At 37.6% G+C, this 20,902-nt stretch overlaps 2 protein-coding genes across 2 annotated transcripts in view; one reads left to right on the forward strand and one right to left on the reverse strand.

The window, feature by feature from the left end:
- Nucleotides 1–2,262, reverse strand: part of LOC121430107 (5'-nucleotidase domain-containing protein 3-like) — a 32,843-nt gene extending 30,581 nt beyond the window's left edge. The window contains exons 1-2 of the mRNA XM_041627382.1: nucleotides 2,058–2,262; nucleotides 644–819 (exon numbers count right to left, since the gene is read on the reverse strand). Of these exons, the coding sequence (XP_041483316.1) occupies nucleotides 644–819; nucleotides 2,058–2,247 (366 nt within the window). The 5' untranslated portion in view covers nucleotides 2,248–2,262. The remainder of the gene's footprint in view (nucleotides 1–643; nucleotides 820–2,057) is intronic.
- Nucleotides 2,263–3,812: 1,550 nt separating this feature from the next.
- LOC121429528 overlaps nucleotides 3,813–20,902 on the forward strand; it is a 56,779-nt gene continuing 39,689 nt past the window's right edge. Inside the window, exons 1-3 of the mRNA XM_041626587.1 lie at nucleotides 3,813–3,891; nucleotides 10,936–11,091; nucleotides 15,381–19,640. Of these exons, the coding sequence (XP_041482521.1) occupies nucleotides 10,965–11,091; nucleotides 15,381–19,640 (4,387 nt within the window). The 5' untranslated portion in view covers nucleotides 3,813–3,891; nucleotides 10,936–10,964. The remainder of the gene's footprint in view (nucleotides 3,892–10,935; nucleotides 11,092–15,380; nucleotides 19,641–20,902) is intronic.

Genomic DNA, 20,902 nt, shown 5'->3' on the forward strand with positions numbered 1-20,902 from the left:
TGGGCATACAACATCTAGGCTTTTGCATCCAACTGGGTATCCATTAAAAGGGGTAGTTCACCCTGAAGAAAACTTTGTTGTAAAAATAGCAGAAAAATAATAAAAATATATTGATGAAGGTTTGAGGAAAATCCGTTAAAAATTAAGAAAGTTATTAGAGTTCAAAGATTTGTATTTGTGACGTCATGAACGAGCAGCTGCCCCATATGTTGTGTAATATAAAATTCATGAATTTCCAACTTTGTATGGTTCCTGATGACTTAATTTTTGATCGGGTGTGAAATGATTTGTCTATTGATATACAAAAGGTACAGTGAAAACCATTTTCAATTTTCTGAGAAAATGACATTTAATTGATTTTTACCATTCGCTATGTAGGAATGCGGCTCGCATATGACGTCACAAATTAAGTAATTGAAATTCTAATAATTTTTTAATTCTTTGATTAATTTTTCTCGAACCTTCAGCAGTATTTTTTATCATTTTTTCTACTATTTTTACAATAAACTTTTTGTCAGGGTGAACTTCCCCTTTAACACCTGGGTGGAGAGAAGCAATGTAAAGATCAACACCTTGCTAACGGCCGCTAGGCCACAGAGGGATTTGAATGTATGGGGGGGGGGGCTGATGTGGACATACATACCTTTTTTTTCAGGATCAGATTGTCAAGAGCCTGTTTATAGATGAGATGATGTAATGCATCGTTGTAACAAGCCAGCGTGTAATCATAGTCAAAACCATACACCTCAATATCGTCCAAGCTTACTTCGTTGTTGGCAAATACAGTCTTTGGGTCGACTTTAAATGTGTGGTTTGCAGCTGCAGTGGATAGGATGAGAAAATGAAACAATTTGAAAGGGAATTAATACATGTATAACCCATAGCATGGGCTCGGGGGGGGGGGGGGGAGGTGCACATGCACCCTCCTGCTGAGGCAGAGGAGTTCCGACACTGGCAAGCACAACAAAAATTTGGTACTCTTCTTCTGCTTTCAACAGCTGATTTTCCGAACTTTAGTTTGGATGTGCAACGTACCCATACCACTTGAGTTCCACCCCCCCCCATGCTCAAACCAGCCTCTGCCCTTGATAACAAAATGAAAGTTCAGCAATACTGCCCTCAATTTATTGCTATCAATGATACAACACTGTAGTATTATTACTAGCAATAAATTGAGGGCAGTTTTGCTTCAATTTATTTTACAGGCGTTAAAGAAAATTACAATGTTTCAACTTAACCCGCGTTCCAACTAACCCTGATCTCCCCTACCATTCGCTTGTCAATTGACGTTCCACCAAAGTCTTCAGTAAAAACATTGGACACTTTGCTGACTTCGCGTAACGCTTTGCATTGATTTACGTGTAAGATAGTTTTTGTGCCTAGTCTTTCCCTTGTAGTGTCTTTCATATGAAGATAAATCTTTTGGGAAAAAAAATTTGGGAAATCGCAAGCTCACTAGATATTTTGTCAACGAGAAGTAAAATCAACGCTATTTCATTTTCAGGGATATTCATCATTTATCATTAGGAGGAATTGACTGCAGATTGTTTGGTAAGTTTCGTATGACTTGACTCTGTTTAATATCCTCTTATTAAATTTGTGGGAGTTTGTTGCAATTTTGCATGCGCCATGCCTTCAATTTTCCTGTACATGGCGACAGTAATGCACCCGTGGATGGCATATTATTAGAAATTAATAACCAAGGCCTAGCTAGCAGTAGCAAAGCCAAAAAGAAAAAAAATTTGGCTGGCCATCGCATCGAAAGGATACCATTAATAACCATGATTCAATGATTTTACTTTAAAAATAGAAAATGGTGATCGGCCTAGAAAAAATAAATGGTAGCTATCTTAAAAGATAAACAGAAGACAAACATGAGGAACTGGATACGAAAGTGCATTAGCACCTGTTCGGCTCTTAAAATTAATAACTAAAGGCGAAGCCTCGCTCAGCGAGTCGCTCTCGTCGTTTTGCCATGCCTGTACTGTACCCTGTCCTGCCCTGCGCCTGTGCTCTCCCGCGCCATGAGCAGTTGTTGGCACTGCAAACTGACTTACCATAACCCTCGCAGTAACTTTTCAGTGAATTGTAATCCTCCCATAGGTCACTTTCTGTCAGAACCTTTGCTGGATTACTAATCCGACGATCTATTACATGATCATACAAAACTGGTTTAGAATAAAACCGCCGAATTAAGGGCGATTTGCAGAGAACTTTCCGCCCTGAACGAAGAGCAGCAGACGCCATTTCTTCAAAGTGATGTAATATTTGAGAAATGCGATATCGATACTGCTTCGTTTTTAAAGTGCGCCAGCTTGCTTCAATGTTATTGCACCGTACGGTAATCAAAATTTAATTTTCAATTATTGCCGGGGGAATTGAAACAATATTTTAGATTTTAACTCGAAAAGTTAGAAGAATCAGAGAATTGCTAGTATTTTATTAACATAATGATGAATTCGATTAAGTTCCCACTGCCATATGCAGATATAACACTGGCTGGATAAGATTTTTTTTTTAATATATGTACGGGCCTGAACTTGAAGAAACGTCAAATGGGCGGTTCTGAAAAATTAAAAATAATAAACGTTGCTTTTGTGGTCGTTCTAGAGCTAATTACAACACTGAATTTCAAAAGTTTTGCAGACAATTCTTCACTAGTATTTGTTTATCTATATAAGAAAACTTGATTGTCGGAAAATTCCCTCCTGCACAAAAGATATACCCCTTTTTTCACTTGAAGAGAACAAAGTGGCATATATTGCATTAAAGTTCAAGTCCACCCTAGAAAAATGTTGATTTGAAGAAATAGAGAAAAATGTTAAGGGAGGAATTGTTTCACTTGACAATGAGGAGAAAATTAGAATATTTCATATTTCATATAACAAAATACAAAAGAAATAGTGAGTGGGTGACATCATCAGTCTCCTCATTTGCATACCGACCACGATGTGAATAGAAGTGTTTTGTGAAATTGAGCGAAACTTGAAAATGTCATAACTTTCTTATTTTACATCCGATTTTGATGAAATTTTCAGTGTTATGCTTTTTAGATTTTTCTCTTTTATATCTTCTCTTTACTGTCTGCATGCTGCTTAATAGAATCAAACTCGGAGGCGAAAAAAAGTTAATCATATAAACGGCACATTTTTTCTTTCGCCCCCCAAAATCATGTTTTTTTTTTTTTTGGGGGGGGGGGGGTAAAAACTGCCCTAACTGCCTCCGATACTGTTGCACATACCTTACATTAACAGATTGAAAATACTTGATTAACTCTGAATTAAATCAATCAATCAATCAATCATCCATCCATCCATCCATCCATCCATCAATCAATCAATCAATCAATCAATCATATTTCGAGCACCTATCGGTTTCGTTTTAATTTATCACCTGTTTATCCAAAGCTGGATAAATGCGATTGGTTCGAATTGCATTGGATTGAAGTGTAGGGAGTTACATGATATTTTTTTTCACTGGGGAATTTTTACCGAATTATGCATGTCATATGTCTGCAATTCCAACGTTGTCCTATCATAGTTATCAAAAGGCCGGGTCGAAATGTTGAGCTTCTGAAGTTCTGACCTCAAAATATATTTGATCACTTTGATTGGGAGAATTGATAAAACTCTCTGCATCCAGGCATCTAAATTTTAGGTGCCCGTCGAGCATCTATACACTCGTACTCTGCTACTATTATACCACTGCACATCGCGCGCCAATCCTTCACTTTACACATTCGTCGTATACTGCGCTGCGCTAGCTGCAGATGCATGCTGATTCCAAAACCTATCCAGTGGCAGTGATACGGGCGTTGGACTCAGAGCCTAAAAAAGATAATAAAAATCATCGTCAGGAAACAATATAGGATTCAAGATTCACTCAGTGTCGGTGAGTATTTTTTTCGATACACATTTGGGCTTACTGACATCAAAAGAGATTATTGTTTTCGTTTGGTATTTTTGTTGAACGAGATGCCGCAAAGTCCTAAGTGCCGTCGGTATTCCACCATGACTTTCGCCGGAGCCAGCGGCGTGAAAAACATTACTTCGTGGTATGCTGAAGTAGACAGGCCGAGGCTAGTTAATTTTTAGGGTGGAGTGGCGGCGACTTTGAAAGACTACGTGTACTAAGGGAAATGCGAAGTTGAATTTGAAATCTTTAGAGAAGAATTTAACAATTTGGGTAAGCTTGCTGTGAGAATTAACAAGTTTGACAGGGACATGAGACTCCTAGTTCAAATTGAATGTTTTTATTGTTGGGGTCGGGGTAGAGGATGGGGAGAGTGGACGGTGGGGGTCTTATGAAACGGCCTTGAGTTCTGTTCTATCTAATATTCTAAGCCACCTTCAGCTACAAAAAGCATTGAAAATTGTCTATAGTTGTAGACAGCCAATATGCGTCAATGTAGTTGAGAAGAAGGTTTGTTTTTTCGGGACCATTCATGAGCAGACGCCAAGTGATAACATTTTCTCAATCATTCTGATTCTATGGATTATCAATTGATTGTTTATTGACACTCACACGTATTGCGAGGTTAGTATGGTTAGCCTCATATTTTTTTATTATTATTTTTTTTTGGGGGAGGGGGGTGGATAATTTGTATTACCTACTGCATATTAAGCTTTATTTTTGCAGTGTATGGGGACTTTTTCAGGCTCTTTTTAAATATCTAGGGACCAGGGCTATAATTTGGAGAATTCGGGGGGAGGGGGGGGGGGGATTTGCATAATACATTTTTTCCCCCTGCAATACAGGTATCAGAATTAGTGAAACTCCCTGTTAATACCATTTTAATTGGATGTAGATTATGTCTTTTAGGGTGCATCCCGGGAAGGCCACTTACATTGACGAGTGCATGCGCGACCAAAAAAACATGTAAAAAGGATGTCCTTTTCACGATAGGGCATGTTACGTACGTAACGTGATAAGGGTGTCAAAAACACAAAAATAATGAAAAAAGGGTATCTATTTCGCTAGGAAAATTACGTGTTTAGGGTCGAATTTGCGGGGATGATAAAACAAAATTAAAATGTTTTATAAAGGAAGTCCTTTTTGCCCCAACACTTCGTGTTTAGAGTCCGATTTGCGCGAGGTGTAGAAGGTGGGGTCGTACTATAAACCAAATAAGGTAGAGCCGACGACCGAATAGGACCCGTAACAATAAAACATTCCTGTACTTGTTTAGGGTTCATTTCAATGAATATTTGCCAAGAGTATCGTTTTGTTTGCAATACTTGTTAAGGGTAGGGTTTCACACGCCAATACTTGTTAAGGGGTGCATTTTCAGAATATGGAAATTACGTGTTTAGGGTGCTTTTCGAGACCCCATGGTCGCGCATGGTATCCACTCGTGAATGGAAGTGGCTCCCCCGGGGGGTGCATTTGTGAGGTTGTTGGTCATGGGTGAGTACATGTATGTGTACATATGGAGATGTACCTTTGATTGACCCCTTTTAAAAATGAGTTTTTGGAAGAACCATGGTGTCGTGGTTCTAACTCTCACCTAATCTGAGGATAGCCGCAAGGCTCCACATTAACTTTTTTTGGTGGTGGCCCGTTCGGGCCACCAAAACCTTCAAATAATTTTTTTTGGTGGCCCACTAATAAGGTTTGGTGGCCCGAAAAATATAAAGAAAAACATTAATTAAAAATGAATAAAACAAACTGAAATATTCTGCAATCACTAACACGTACCACTATTCTTTGTACATCGTGTATGTAAATCGTGCTTGCTGTTATTTTACTTTGCTTATTTTGTGGTAATATATATATTGTTCTATCATTGTAAATATGAAATGATTGAAAGAGAATAAAAGAATTGTATTGTTCCCAGGTTGTGTAGATTTTTAATCTCCGTATAGACACATACTCATAATGGTAAAGTAAATAAATAGTGCATATACATGTATCAAACTCAGATAGATTTACAAAACAATGATTTTTTATTGTAAAACCTAGATTATGCAGGCCCCAAATCCAGTTTATTTTCTCTTTTCCAGCATATTATAGCAGGAGAAAATCACATGCTGCAGAATTAGAACAATGTGTAAAAGGGGGAAATAAACAAAAATAATTTTTAGAATAGTATATTGAAAAAAGAAAAAAAAATTGTAAATATGAACACGGTAAGTGAAATAAAAGAAGATGAAGAAAGAAAAAACAAAAGAACAGGTCATAAAAAAAAAATTTGAGAAAAAACAAAAGAAAATTTAAGAAAAATAAATAAAACAAAATTATCAAAAAATGGGGAAAATTATTATTATTCAGTAGAAACATGTTCTTTAATCAGGCATTTTCAATGGGAAGGGGTATAAATGGTTTAATCACTGAAAAAATGAAAGAAAAAAATAAAATGGCAAAAGTTATCTGGAAAAAACAGTGAGAAAATTCCTTCCCTATATTTGACAAAATGATGGAAAAAAATCACATGTCATATCAATGAAATGCCTTCCCAAAGTATTTACTTCCTTAAGAGTGGTTTAAGAAGTCATTTGTAAACAAGAAAGAAAGAGCGGCCTATTTATTTTTGGCTCAAAGATAAACAGCTTCGAAATAAACCAAATATCAACATACATACAAATGGTCATTTTCAAACAAAAGTGGACGTGGGGGTGAAAATTAAAACTTGCTAGAAATCATTAGGCTTCAATGTTTTTCGAAACTAGACATCTTAAAGTATATTTTTCCATTTCATTTACATAAAATTATTAATTATGTCTTGAGATACAGCGAATTTTATGCAAGGGAAATTAAATGTTACAAAATGTTGATTTTGGCATTAAAATTCACATATTGCCTATCACAATATAAAATTTGTATTGGAAGCACATTTGTTGGCAAGATACAAGCTGTGTATTGTATCTAACTCCTAAACACCAAAAAAAAATTCTGCGAAGTGTTTTTCTGAAAAAAATTGGGTTTCGAAGTTTTCAAAACTGGTTGTCGTGTCACTCACGTTTTAAATGCAAAAAGTTTTCTAGAGCTGTGTATTCTGAAAATTAATTTATCCCAGTACTGGAGCAAATACAGTTTATCTGTACCTTATTGTATATAAAGTAACTTGGTCCAATGTGTTAAGGTAAAGCTAAAATTAACTGTTAAAGTTGTGTCGTGTCACTCACAATGTCGTGTCACTCACGAAATGTCGTGTCACTCACGGTATTATATTGTGTGTAAAAAAGGACATCCAGTAATTTTTGAAGCGTTTTACCAGGGATACAGTCAAAATGTTGTTCCTGACATCATTTAGGTCTATTTTAGGCTAATAATTTCCTCCATCTTCCGAATTTTACTCCTTTTTATGGAAATATCAAATTTGACATTGAGTTCATCTATTTTCTCTCCTCTCCGTGGTTGCCTTGGTTTAAAAAATCCTGACAATTTTCCATTGGTGTGAAGACTCGGATCCTAATTCATATTTTGGTGAATGTACTGTGATTAAGAATATAACAACATAATCAACACAAAATTATGAATGTATCAAGAGAAAAACCACTATACTTTAGCAATGGACATATTTACAATGCATAAAGGGTTGGTGATGGTTCAAGTCATACCTAGGTATTACTCGAACATTCTGTGTCTGCATTTACAGAAATGAGCAGAAAGTTCACTTTTCTTTTGAGCAATGTTATTTCTTTGTTATACTCATAGCGAGAAAAGTCAGGGATCCTTTTTTGAAACTTGCAGAGATTTTAGTGGTAAAGTAGTTTACATGAGATATAAGAGATCACCATGAACACCAAACATTTTTTTTCAAATTCGGAAAAGAAAATATTTTTCTTTTCCTTCTGATTGATTAAATCAACCTTTTCATTTGCCATAAAGCTTGTATTCCAGGACATGAAATAAACAAATTTGCAAGAAAACATAAACATTTCAGGTGAGAATGTACTGAGATTTGACAGAACATTTTGGATATTGCTTGAAGCAGCTACATGCCAAGTTCAACATCACTATTTGTTAGGCCACCATTCATACCGCTAGTGATTAACTACATGAAGGGTCTAAACAGCAAACTACCGTAAGCGGGCCGATGTGTGTTCAGAGCAGATTTGCATTTACACATATTCATTACAACAAAATGATGCATGTTCATGTAGGTCCCAACAAGTCTCAACCCCGAGACCGCATTTTGATTTGAGCAACTTTGGATGGGTTGCCATGTACCAGTAGATCAATTTTTTTTTTGGGGGGGGTACCCTGATAAGAACAGAGCTGGACCTCGAGGGGAAAAAGCTATTGAGGTATAAAGGGAGCCTGATTGGGATGCTGAATTGGATTTTAGTGTGACATCCAAGGGCTTAGAAAAGGAAAGGCTAATGACTTGTAGTTGTTATGTAATAGTAGCAGACTGCAAGAATCAGGTACTGACTGCGCCTTTCACCTTGTGGCTTTCCCTGGATTCCCGTGGTATGGTATATGATCAAATAATTAGCAATGAAAAGGCGCTTACAAGATTCCAGCTAAAAGCATAGCTCTGAATTTTGGTACAGTGCCTACATATACTGCCTTGGGAGGGTCCACATACAACAGTGTTCAGGAGAAAACCTATGCTTGTTGAGTTGAATTCCCAAGTTTCTCAAGGATTTGCTGATAGTCCATCTGAAGTGTGCAGCAACGTGATTGTGGTTTGGTACCAAAAAAGACATTGAAACTGCCATGTCCTATTTGGACAATGCCTAAAATATTAAAGGAGGATAATATTCTAATCCAATATTTCAAGAAAAAGGAGTCATACATGACATCATTGGCTACCAGACCATGCCAGATGATGTGACTATTGAGAATACCTCCTTACAAGGAAAAATTATTCCATCCGTTGTGGATGCTGAATTGTATAAACCTGTAAACTTTCATATACAGATAGGGAGAAAGAGTTAAAGTTTTGAATTATATCAGGCCACAAAAAGAATGTTTGAGTTGATGTCAATGCCAAGACCTCATAACACCTCCTTCAAGTGCCCCCTCCTCCTCTAAAGAGGAGAGTGGTAGAAGCCCTAGTGTGACAATGTGGTATGGTATAAGGAATGTGAGTTGATGGGCAAACATGACCATAAACCAAGAATAAAACATCAGGATGACATATTATGAACTTTAAAGAAAGCAGTTATTATGTAATTAAGCTTGTTTTTTGGTTAATGGTATTTTACTCTTCTACATCATGAAAAAATACTTTCAATGTTGAGATAAATGTTGTATTTTGCACTTGTCGTGTCACTCACGTTTTGGATGTCGTGTCACTCACGGTATATAGGAGGGTACCATTTTCCATAGAGAAGGTTTGATTGATTTTGACTATATGTGTTAGATAGGTACACTATTTATGTCCATTTACTGGTACTCACAGTACTCCATGACAACTACTTGGGCACGAATCCAACCATATGTGTTAGTGGTCAGAAACCCATGTCCAAAATTTGTCGTGTCACTCACGCACTGTTTTTTAATCATATCTACTAAACGAATTGTTGAATTCAAATCAAACTTGTAGTGGCCCATGCCAGTCCTACATTGTATATAATATAGTAGTCATGATTGATTCATAACCTTTAAGTTTGAAGATATGAGCCCTTAAACCTCTCCGATTGTCGTGTCACTCACGTTTGAAAATGACCATATGCACAAATGGGACTGTGATGTACTCACCTATGTGTTTTATGTGTATTAATGCATTTGGAAATCGGTCTTTTTGAGTCAAAAGAGAGGTCATAATTCCTCCTTTTAATGCTTGCAATTAATCAGGTTTCAGTAATATGGACTGTAGAAGGGCATTTCATTGGTGTAAAATGTGACTTTGACGTAGATTTCCAAAGCTCTGGGGAAGATTTCTTAGCAGTAACATTTCGTATCGCAGCTCCCTGGGTCTGAATAGTCTGCTCGTGCACAGCTAGCTGCATTGGTTTCATGCATGCAAAGCTCAGCCAGACAGCCGGCACGGCCGGCTGAATAGTAGTTACTGTATGCTAGCGGTAGGCCTACATACTGTCATGACTATGCAATCTTTGTGTGTGTGTATTTGTGTGTAGATTAACAAAAAAGGCGCATGACGAATTGGCTTGCAATTTTAACTGTAGAAGATGATAAATGCATGCAAAATCGGGAGAAAAATTGCGCTACTTTGAAAATTATTGGTTGCCCGATTCGGGCCACCAAAACTTAACATTTTTTCAATAATGGTTGCCCGAGATGAATTTTTGGTGGCCCCGGGCCACCGCTAATGTCGAGCCTTGGGATAGGTTTTTTTTAATTCCACCGCAGCCTTGCGTCCTTTGGCAAGGCATTAATCCACCCACACTCTATTTCTGATCCGGCAAATTGTCTTGATCTGAACAATCTTGATATTATTTGTAATGGAGATGTAATTATCGCGCTAGTTCGTAGGATTAATCTCGAGATTGCAGTCCCAAGTCAACTTGGGATTATTTGCAAAATAGCGCGCTATTTTACAGATTATCCTGCTAATTAGCAAGTGCAGATGCACTCAGGATTATTTATTCACGGCATCAGACCATAATGCATCGATGCCTTGCTCGAGCAGGAATTGTTCTTCTTGCGATGGTGGAGATGGGGTTTCTTGAATCTTGAGGTTAATCGCGAAGAGGGCCGATCGGGCAAAAATCTTGAGATTGAGCAAACTCGGGCTGATGCAGCACCACCTTATTTTATGCTACCAGGTAGGATGTGAAAGTGGTTGTAGCTTGTCCCGAAGTGTGTTCGCCTCTCCTGGGACTGGCTTGAACACTCCCTAGGGATTAGAGGAGTGCATGATTCTTTGTATGTCTTTTGGAATATGATAAGGGGGAAATAATAAATCTGTTGGGCTTTATGTAGGTACATGCATGCAAAAAAAACCACCCCAGATTATTACTATTATTTTGTTTCAACTTCAACCTCCATATGTGGTCTTGATTACCCTTTAATACTCTACAGCTGATCCAATCTGAGAGAAGCTAGCCGTTATGCCTACTCCTCCGGATGAAGCTGGCGATGCCCAGACGGGTGAAGTTGCCATGGAGACCAATACTGATCCTCCGCCCTCAGAGACTGTATCAGGAGCTGATAAAACTCAAGATGTGGAGCAAGCAGGTAAGAATACTGTGTTTGTACTGTACTCGTAAATTGAGGTCATTTTCAAATTTAAAGAAATAAGTTCAATGAATTTTGAATATCTTTTAGAAAGAATTATTTGATCAGCTTTTTGTCCACAAATTAATAGCATCAAAAATATTATCTTCCTTTTGCTCAACTGCATTTTCATTTTATAGAGAGTCTGTCTGAAATGAATGAATCTACTGACAAATGATATTGAAAATTTTGTCAATTTTCTTCAAATGGATTGCCTTGACAAGAAATGCAGTGTTAAGTTTACTACTTTTATTTGAACTTTGAAAATTAAAGAAAGTAGTTTTTGAAAATTCACATGTATTTATTGAATGAATGAACAAAAAAGTTTCTCGTACAGTATGTATGCCTCTTGTTGGCACAAAAACGTTCCATCCAAGAAAATTTGAAGTATTGAATAGGTCAAATATAGTTATGTGTTATTGTGTTACCTGTTCATGAAGCATTATATTTTTACATGATTATGATAATTATAGAAATATATTTTCAGGAAATATAGATTTTTAGCAAATTCATTTTCATCAAAGTTGTTCTGTACGACAGTCATGCTAAATCCAGTATTTAAGTCAACGTTTTATGATTTTTCATCGCTTTCGTATATGGCTGCTTTTCATATGGCATATATTGTGCATAAGTACGCACATTGCAGTCATGTCATTACCTTTAAAAACCAGAGCTGGAGAGTGATGCTACAATATGCATATTTTCCATAGGCATGCAGCGAATCGCAGGCTTGATCTTCAACAGGTTAATTTCCATAGTCGGAATTCAAGGTTATCTGTAATATGTTGCCAAAATAGTCTATTGGACTTTGAAATAGAAATGTAATAAATGGTCTTATGTGAAAGAATTGCTCTTTATGTACTTGCTGGCTGTGTGTTTTGAATAAGTTTCCCCAGGGATAAAGATTTTAATTTTTGTAATCAGAAAGGGCATATACAACCAACTGTCCCTATGATGGGGACAGTCCCTTCCTTTTGTTTTTGGGGGGGGGGGGTTGAAAGAAAACACACAATTCTCATCCATTATGACACATCTAATTTTGTGAAGTTTTGTTCACAGGGTTGTGTAGAAAATTTTATAGCAATGTATATAAATATTTTATTTAAATTCTTTGCAATCCTACATGTACAAAACAAGCTTGCAATGTCTGCAGTATATATTTGTACATACAGGTCATAACATGATGTTGTATCTACTATCCATTCATTCCATGCAGCCTGCGCGCATAAGGCCTGCACGTGACTTGACGAGCGTGGATAATCACTTGATTCACTTTTCATCACTTGTCATTTATCTTGCTGGATTATTTATGCCATTGAAGACATTGTACATTGCTTTAATACATGTATTGTGTATTCCATAAATTATGGATTTGTTTGTGGTACACATGAAAGAGTGAATGTAGACACAAACTTCCATAAAACTAAGATAAAAGTCAATGAACAACTTGTAATCTGCACTTCATTCACTTCTCTGCGCTGCACTCATCAAATCAATATCATGCCCACTGTGCAATTGGGGGCAACCCATTATATTTCCCAAATATTTGAGTTTTGAGTGTTTGTTTTTTAAAAAAGGTAAAGAATGCCTTGAAATTCATTTTCATACAGAAGTCCATGTTAAATACTCTCTTAAAGCATTGATTTATGCTTTGAACTCCTGATTGTGAAAATTGTGTTTTTTCCAATCGTGAAAGTTAGTGCTGGAGTTGTCTGAACTCAGACTTAAGTCACTTGACCATTTCTTAGCAACATGTGACAGGGGCAAATTTGGTTCAATACCCATGGTGGGGGGGGAGTGTTAAAGGTCAAGTCCATCCCGGAAAATTGTTGATTTGAATCGATAGAGAAATATCAAACAAGCATAACGCTGAAAATTTCATCTAAATTGGATGTAAAATAAGAAAGTTATGACACTTATAAGTTTTGCTTGTTTTTCCCAAAACAGTCATATGCACAACTCAGTGTTTTTTTTATGCAAATGAGAGTCGATGATGTCCTTCACTCACTATTTCTTCTGTTTTTGATTATTTGAATTATACAATATTTTTTTTGTACAGATTGGACAATAAGGACCAACTTGACTAACCAATAAACTGTTGAAATAATGATAATTCCATATTCAGGGAGAAATAAAATTTTGTTTCACATGACAATGAGGAGAAAATTATAATTTTTCATATTTCATTTAATAAAATACAAAAGAAATATTGAGTGGGTGACGTCATCAGTCTGCTCATTTGCATACCGACAAGGATATGCATATTAAAAATATAACTTTCTTATTTTACATCAGATTTTGATGAAATTTTCACTGTTATGTTTGTTGGATTTTTCTCCTTTTATTCAAATAAATTCTCTATTGGGGTGGACTTGCCTTTTAAATATCCATTTGTGTCGTATAACACATAGCATTGGTCAGATCATCTGCACCGGATGCGCACTTCTGTGATATAGCATTTGTCTCCCCTTCCCCAGTTGGATACAGTGCCCATCTTACATCTTCTCTAGAGCACTGCTCTCTATAAAAGGTACTGTTCCCAGAAATACTACATGTAGTCTTTCCGAAGATTGACTTTCTATGGAAAACTCCCCTATTAACTTAGGGGAGTTTTCTTGGAACAGGGATCATATTTATCTTTAACAGACTAACGGAGTGTTGCAAGAATCTTGCATTTGAATGCAAGTAAATATCAACACCCAAAACCAATCATAAGTCTTGCAATCAAGTGCAAATTTGAAATCGATTGCTGGGTCCCGTTTCATAGAGCTTGTTATAATAACAAAATTGCAATAACAGTTAAAAGCTACTGAAATCCTGCAATTTGATTGGTTGATTAAAAAATTCTCACAGAAATTTCTGTAACAAGTCTTTATGAAACGAGACCCAGGTCTAATTCTTGTATCAACAACTATAAATTGCTTTGTTTAGTTAAAATTGTTCTACCACTTGTAAATTTGCAACTATATTTTCTTGCAACATCCCCAATTCTATATTAAAAGCTCTGTGTCTTAAAGTGCAACCTCCTTCCTTGCTTATTGACTGCTCTATAAAATGGCTCTGTACATATTATTACTTTATTTAGTCACCTATGATATTTATGCTAATTAACAAAACATACCAGCTTTGCTTTAATCATCAATTTCCAGTACTCGGTATTCATTTGTTCCTGAGATTTCTAGCGACAGAGCCCCAAAGTCGTACCAAGATGCTACCATTTGGTCAACTACATGTATGTATCTGTAAGTTTAGTTGATTTACATTATACATACATAAGAAATTCATCATACATGTACATTTGATTTTGAACAAGGAAATAACGTAATCAAAGCATTAGACCTTAGGGGAGTATTCCCTTTCAGTCCTTAAATTAGGACTATGACTCGGAAGTTATTATGGATTTTTTAAAAAAGAGAATAAAGATGAAAGATGCAGAACGAATAAAGACTAAAAAAAGAAAATATGTTTTAAGGATTGGCAGCTTTGATTTTTGAAAAGAATACCCTTGCATCTGTGTGCATCAGTAGAAAAAAGTAAAACTCTTCTGCTAGGCAGACTCGCCGTAAATATCAAAGATACATTCACATTGATCAGCAACAAAATCTGTTTGGCAAACATTAATAGCGATAATAAATTCATGATATACATGTTCATGTAGGCAGCCTTGCAATATTTGTTTAAAATAACTGAACATTTATAGCAGTTGCTACTTTTCATACAGTAAAATTATGTCAAGTTCTGTCATATAAGCAGTCATTCTTGCCACACATTAAATCATCTATGTACAGAACAAAGGCACATAATTTGCCAATACTTGGCAAGCTTCTGAAAGTGAAACTATATTATGATCATCACTCAGAATTAATATGGCTTTCCATCTTGCATATATTGCCAATGCAAGAGACATTTAGCAAGATCTTGTTCATGACCTAATTAATGATATCCATACAAGTACATGCTTTGCATATAAATCTGGTTCGTGGTGAGAGCCAATGCATCTTTTATTCCATAGAATGTTCCCTTGGAATACGTTCATGTACATGTAGGTCATAACTTCGCTTTTGCTGCTTATACAGTACATACATGCATGTAGAGCATATTATATACAGCAGTAATAAGGATATAATAATTGCCATTTATTATTAGATTTACATTTAGATTGCTTCCTGCTATAAATGGGAAGATTCTATTCTCTTAATGTCAATGTATTGTTTTTCCTTTCTGTCTCTCTCTGTTGTGCCCTAATATAGAGGACCATACCCACCAATCCTCTGTTGCCGTTCCTTCCGATCCTACCTCAGAACCTCTTGGTCCCCAACAACCTGTCTCACTGCACCCCTCTTGCACCCCTAGTGACCAAACGATACCTTTAGAGGGTGAGGCGCAAATGCCTTCTGAGCAGTACCCCTCACTTGTGACACACATATCACATGATCAACAACAATCTGAAGACACAGCTCTTAAAGTGTCTGCTGAAATTGCTATTGATTCATCAGTTCTAGCCCAATTAGAAACAGAATTACAAGACATTGCCACTCCAGCAGAGTCTGAACATGATGTTCATGTTAAAACAGAAGAAATCAAAGCAGAAATACAAAATGAAAATACCAGTGACTTTGAAAATATGCAAACAAAAGAAGCAAATGCCTCAGACACTTCACAATCTGACGGTTCATCCACAAGGGCACGCACTAAGAGATCTGCGTCTATAGAAATGTTTGGCTCTTTCTTCCCTGAGCAGAATGTAAAAGTGGGTTCTAAGACCAGAAACAGAGGGGGCCCTCAAGGGATGTATGTTCCTGGAGCAAGGGTGAAAAGGTCAGGATCAGTAGAAATGTTTGGCTCGTTCTACCCAGCTCACAAAATTGGAGCTGATTCAGTTTCTGGAAATAGTGGAAATCTGCAATGTGTTTCTGTTCCAGGAGCAAGGGTAAAAAGGTCAGGATCAGTAGAAATGTTTGGTTTCTCTTTTCCAGAAAAGAAAAAAGTTGAAAATGCAGAAGAAGATGATTTTTCAGATACTGACAGTGTGAAGAGTGGTAGTATGCGCAGATTCTCAATACCCCAAGCACGCACTACAAGGTCAGGATCAGTGGAAATGTTTGGGTTTTCTTTCCCTGAAAACAAAAATGAGGATGGTTCAAATATGAGGGAAAGTGACAAATTGCCAAGGTTTTCCGTTCCTCAGGCAAGGGTTAAAAGGTCTGGCTCTGTAGAGATGTTTGGGTCCTTCTATCCAGTTGGCAAAGAGCCCAGGGAGAGATCGGACAGTGATGCTAGTCAAAAGAGCGATCAGCTTGAACCAAAGTCTGTTCCTTATGCACGAGTTAAACGGTCTGGGTCTGTCGAAATGTTTGGGTCCTTTTACCCAAGCGACAAGGCGGGAAGAAGCACAGAGGTTGTTGAGGATGTTGAAGAGAGAAATGGATGTCAATCCTCTTGTGAGAAACCTGCCATCATGAACCAAGGTAGTGCTTCATCATTGCATGCTATAGTGGAAGCTGATGATGATCGTGCAGGAGTACAAGATGGGACAGATACAGGAGGAAGAACTAGACTGCAACCATTGCATGTTCCAAGAGCAAGGGTAAAGAGGTCAGGTTCAATAGAAATGTTTGGCTCATTTTACCCTCCTCAAAAGGCTGGAGCAGATTCAAGGTCTGAGGCAAGCGGGAAGCTCTCTCCCATCTCTGTACCTGGGGCACGGGTAAAGAGGTCAGGGTCTGTTGAAATGTTTGGTTTCACTTACCCCGAGAAGAAGCAAGATGAAGGTATTGAGGATGATTCCCTAGAAAGTGATGCTCGTAATCGTGTGGTGCGACGATTTTCTATTCCTCAGGCACGTACCACAAGATCTGGCTCAGTAGAGATGTTTGGATTCTCTTTCCCTGAAAAGAAAAATGAAGGTGATACAGATGAAGACATCCCTGATAATGCAGTTGAAAGGAGAAGTGATGTCCGAAGATTCTCTATTCCCCAAGCACGTACTACCAGGTCTGGTTCAGTAGAAATGTTTGGCTTTTCTTTCCCTCAAAGTAAAAGTGGTGAAGGTGAGAATGCAGAAAACACTATGAAACACCAAAATAGATGTCCATGGGCAAGAGTGAAAAGGTCAGGTTCTGTTGAAATGTTTGGATTCTCTTACCAAAAGAAGAAATCAGATGCAAGTTCTGGTGGGAGAGATCGCTCAGAGAGTGAAGGTAGCAGTGACTCTATGCAACGGTTTTATGTGCCCCAAGCACGCACCAAAAGGTCTGGGTCGGTAGAAATGTTTGGATTCTTATATCCTGAAAACAAAATCGCAGAAGGCTCGAATGGAGGCCGTCTACGACCAAAGTTTGTTCCGAGAGCTCGAGTCAAAAGGTCTGGGTCAGTTGAAATGTTTGGCTTCGGCTATCCACCAGACAAAACCGAGGGAGGTTCAGAAGATATTTCTGATGGTGATAATCAAAGTATTGTCCGACGCTTTTCAATCCCTCAAGCACGTACCACAAGATCAGGGTCAGTTGAAATGTTTGGATTCTCCTACCCTGAGAAGAAAAGCAATGAAGATCAACAGGATGATGATGAAGTTTCTGATAACGTCAGGCGAGCAAGTGGGGAAATGCGAAGATTTTCTATACCCCATGCACGCACTTCAAGGTCAGGGTCGGTGGAAATGTTTGGATTTTGTTATCCTGAAAAGAAAGATGATGGTTCAGAGCATGAACAGGGTAGTGATTTGCGACGATTTTCTATCCCCCAAGCAAGGGTAAAAAGATCCGGGTCCTTAGAGATGTTCGGTTTCTCTTATCCTGAAAATAAAAATGGGGCAGGTTCAAGTGTTACAGGAAGTGGCAATCTGCCAAGGTTTTCCATTCCCCATGCAAGGGTTAAAAGGTCTGGGTCTGTTGAAATGTTTGGGTCGTTCTATCCAGCTGCTAAAGATTCCAGGGAGAGATCAGACAGCGACGAAAGTCAAAAGAGCAATGACCGTGATCGAAGATCTCTTCCCTTTGCTCGTGTTAAAAGGTCTGGATCTGTAGAGATGTTTGGGTCCTTCTACCCATCTTACAATAGTGGAAGAAGCAGAGCGAATAGTGACGGTAGTGATCAGGATGATCTTCAAACTTCCTCTGTGCAACCTGATGTCTCAACCACAAATGACTCTTCAGTGTCTTTGCTTCCCATTGGTGAGGCCGATGATGATCATGTAGAGGAAGAGCAAATCCTACCCGCTTCCCCACAACCAACTCCTGATGATTCTAATGAAGGAAATGCAGAAGACTTTATAGATGATTCCATTGCTAGACCTCGTACTGTACGATCAGGGTCTGTGGATATGTTTGGATTCATTTATCCGGAGGATCAGAATGTTAGTGAAATTCAAAGAAGGCCATCGCAGCCAATTGTGGTTCCACAGGCTAGGGTTAAAAGGTCTGGATCAGTAGAAATGTTTGGCTTTTCATATCCTGAATACAAGAATGGTGAAGCTTCACACACTGCTGCTGGTGGAGATAATCAATTAAAACAAGTCCCAATGGCAAGGGTTAAGAGATCAGGATCAGTAGAAATGTTTGGGTTCTCATATTCAGCAAAAAAAGGTGCTGAAGATTCCGAAGATAGCGAAAACTCAGATAGTTATGGTCAAAAGAATAGTCAAGTTAGAAGGTTTTCTATCCCTCAAGGACGGTCTAAAAGGTCTGGATCTGTAGAAATGTTTGGCTTCTCATTCCCTGAAAAGAAAAGTGAGGAAACCCCAGAAAGTGAACCTCAATTGGAAAGTGAAGGTCAAAATCACAGTCAGGTCCGCCGCTTCTCTATTCCGCAAGCACGCACGACTAGGTCAGGTTCAATTGAAATGTTTGGATTCACCTTCCCAGAAAGCAAAACCGGTGACGAAGGACAAAGGGTCCGTTGTCAAGTCAAGTCTCCTTGGTTTAGAGTAAAACGGTCAGGGTCAGTAGAATTGTTTAGTGGTTCATTTACAGCACACAAGAGGGTTGGGCTTTCAAACAATGCAGACAATGTAGATCAAAATACTGATAACCAAAACACCTCTGTTGAGCCTGACGATATCATTGCAGAAGATGAAGCAGAGCATGCGGAAGAAGAGCGACCAGCTTGTCCTAGAAATTCAACTGGGCTCCCTGCTGAAACATTGTCCCACCTTGCCACCATGGCAAATTTATCCTCAGAATTTGAGTCAGCTCCTGAATCTGACCTACCAACCACCCAAGTTCTTGAACACTCCAACCCACAAATGGACAATACACAACAGGCAGAAAAAGAACACACAGAGTCCAAAAATTCTCAAGACCTTACACAAGCTCCTAGAAAAGATTCTGAGTCAATCAGCAGTGCTGATTTTGTCATGATCCAACATGACGATTTCTGGAAAGAAGTGAAAAGAGATTTACCCAAGGATGGGGGTAAAGAGAAAGATTTGGAGAATGTCAGAGAGGGGAAAAATGATGGAGAAGCTGTATCACATAGTGAGCTTCCAGGAAATCAAGAAAGTGATCGAAATGGTAAAACTTCATAGAACAAAATTAACAAGTTATTTGTATATGCATGTGCATGAAGATATACACCTATAACTTCACTCTATCATCATGGTCATAACTGATTATAACAAAATATGACGAGAATACCTGAATGCAACTGAAATCCTTCAAATTTTCATCATAAAGAAATTAAACCTTGTCTGGGTATAAGGACAGTTGGAATCAGTTTTCAGTAGAATCTGCAGATTCTGGGTGTCACAAAGATTTATTTTGAATTATGCAGAGAAAAAACTTCAACATGTGATGTTTGAAAATGTTATTTTTGCTTTAAAAAAAAAAACTTTATCTGATCTTTTCCCAAAATGATTCCTCAATTTATCAATACAGTTTTTGTCTTGAGCGAGACTATTCAGGCACCTCTTTTCCGACGGCGGCGTCAAAATCAAACCTGAGGTTAAGTTTTTGAAATGACATCATAACTTAGAAAGTTTATGGACCTAGTACATGAAACTTGAACATAAGGGTAATCACGTATAACTGAACATTCCGCCCTGGTTTCAGGTCACATGACCAAGGTCAAAGGTCTTTTAGGGTCAATGAACTTAATGTAGACCATGTTGGGGAATCAATATCAAAATCTTAAACCTAACGTTAAGTTTTTGAAATGTCATAACTTAAAAAGTATAAGGACTTAGTTCATGGAACTTACACATAAGGGTCATGAAGTATTTCTGAACATCCTGCCAGAGTGTCAGGTCACATGACCAAGGTCAAAGGTTATTTAGGCTCAATGAACTTTGGGCATACCAGAGGTATTTTTTTTACTTTGCATTGTATCTTTAAATTTTTATGGAGGTAGTTCATAAGACTTGGACATAAGAGTAATCAAGTATCACTTTTTTGCCATGGTTATTCCATATTATTCTGTACTTAATTTCATCCTTAACAATTCTGGGTCACTATTTATCCCTAACAATCCACCAATTACATTTTTAACCCAGACATTTTTTTTATATTTCTCCTCATTAACAAACCCTTATTACATGTAGGTGTATGTCTTATATATTCTTGTATTGGATGCCTATTTCCTTATCTACTGTGTATGAACATAGTTTATTTTCATCTCATATGTGTATATTGAAAAGTATTACTCATTATTACCTCATAGTGTATATGTACATGTACATTGTATGTAGGCCTACATGTATGCATGGTAATTGATATTCAGTCAGAGCAAATATGGGTGTCTGTATCTCTGTTGCCTCTCTTGCTATTCAGCCATTTTC

Source organism: Lytechinus variegatus, chromosome 16 (assembly GCF_018143015.1).
Source record: "Lytechinus variegatus isolate NC3 chromosome 16, Lvar_3.0, whole genome shotgun sequence".
Lineage (NCBI taxonomy): Eukaryota > Metazoa > Echinodermata > Echinoidea > Temnopleuroida > Toxopneustidae > Lytechinus > Lytechinus variegatus.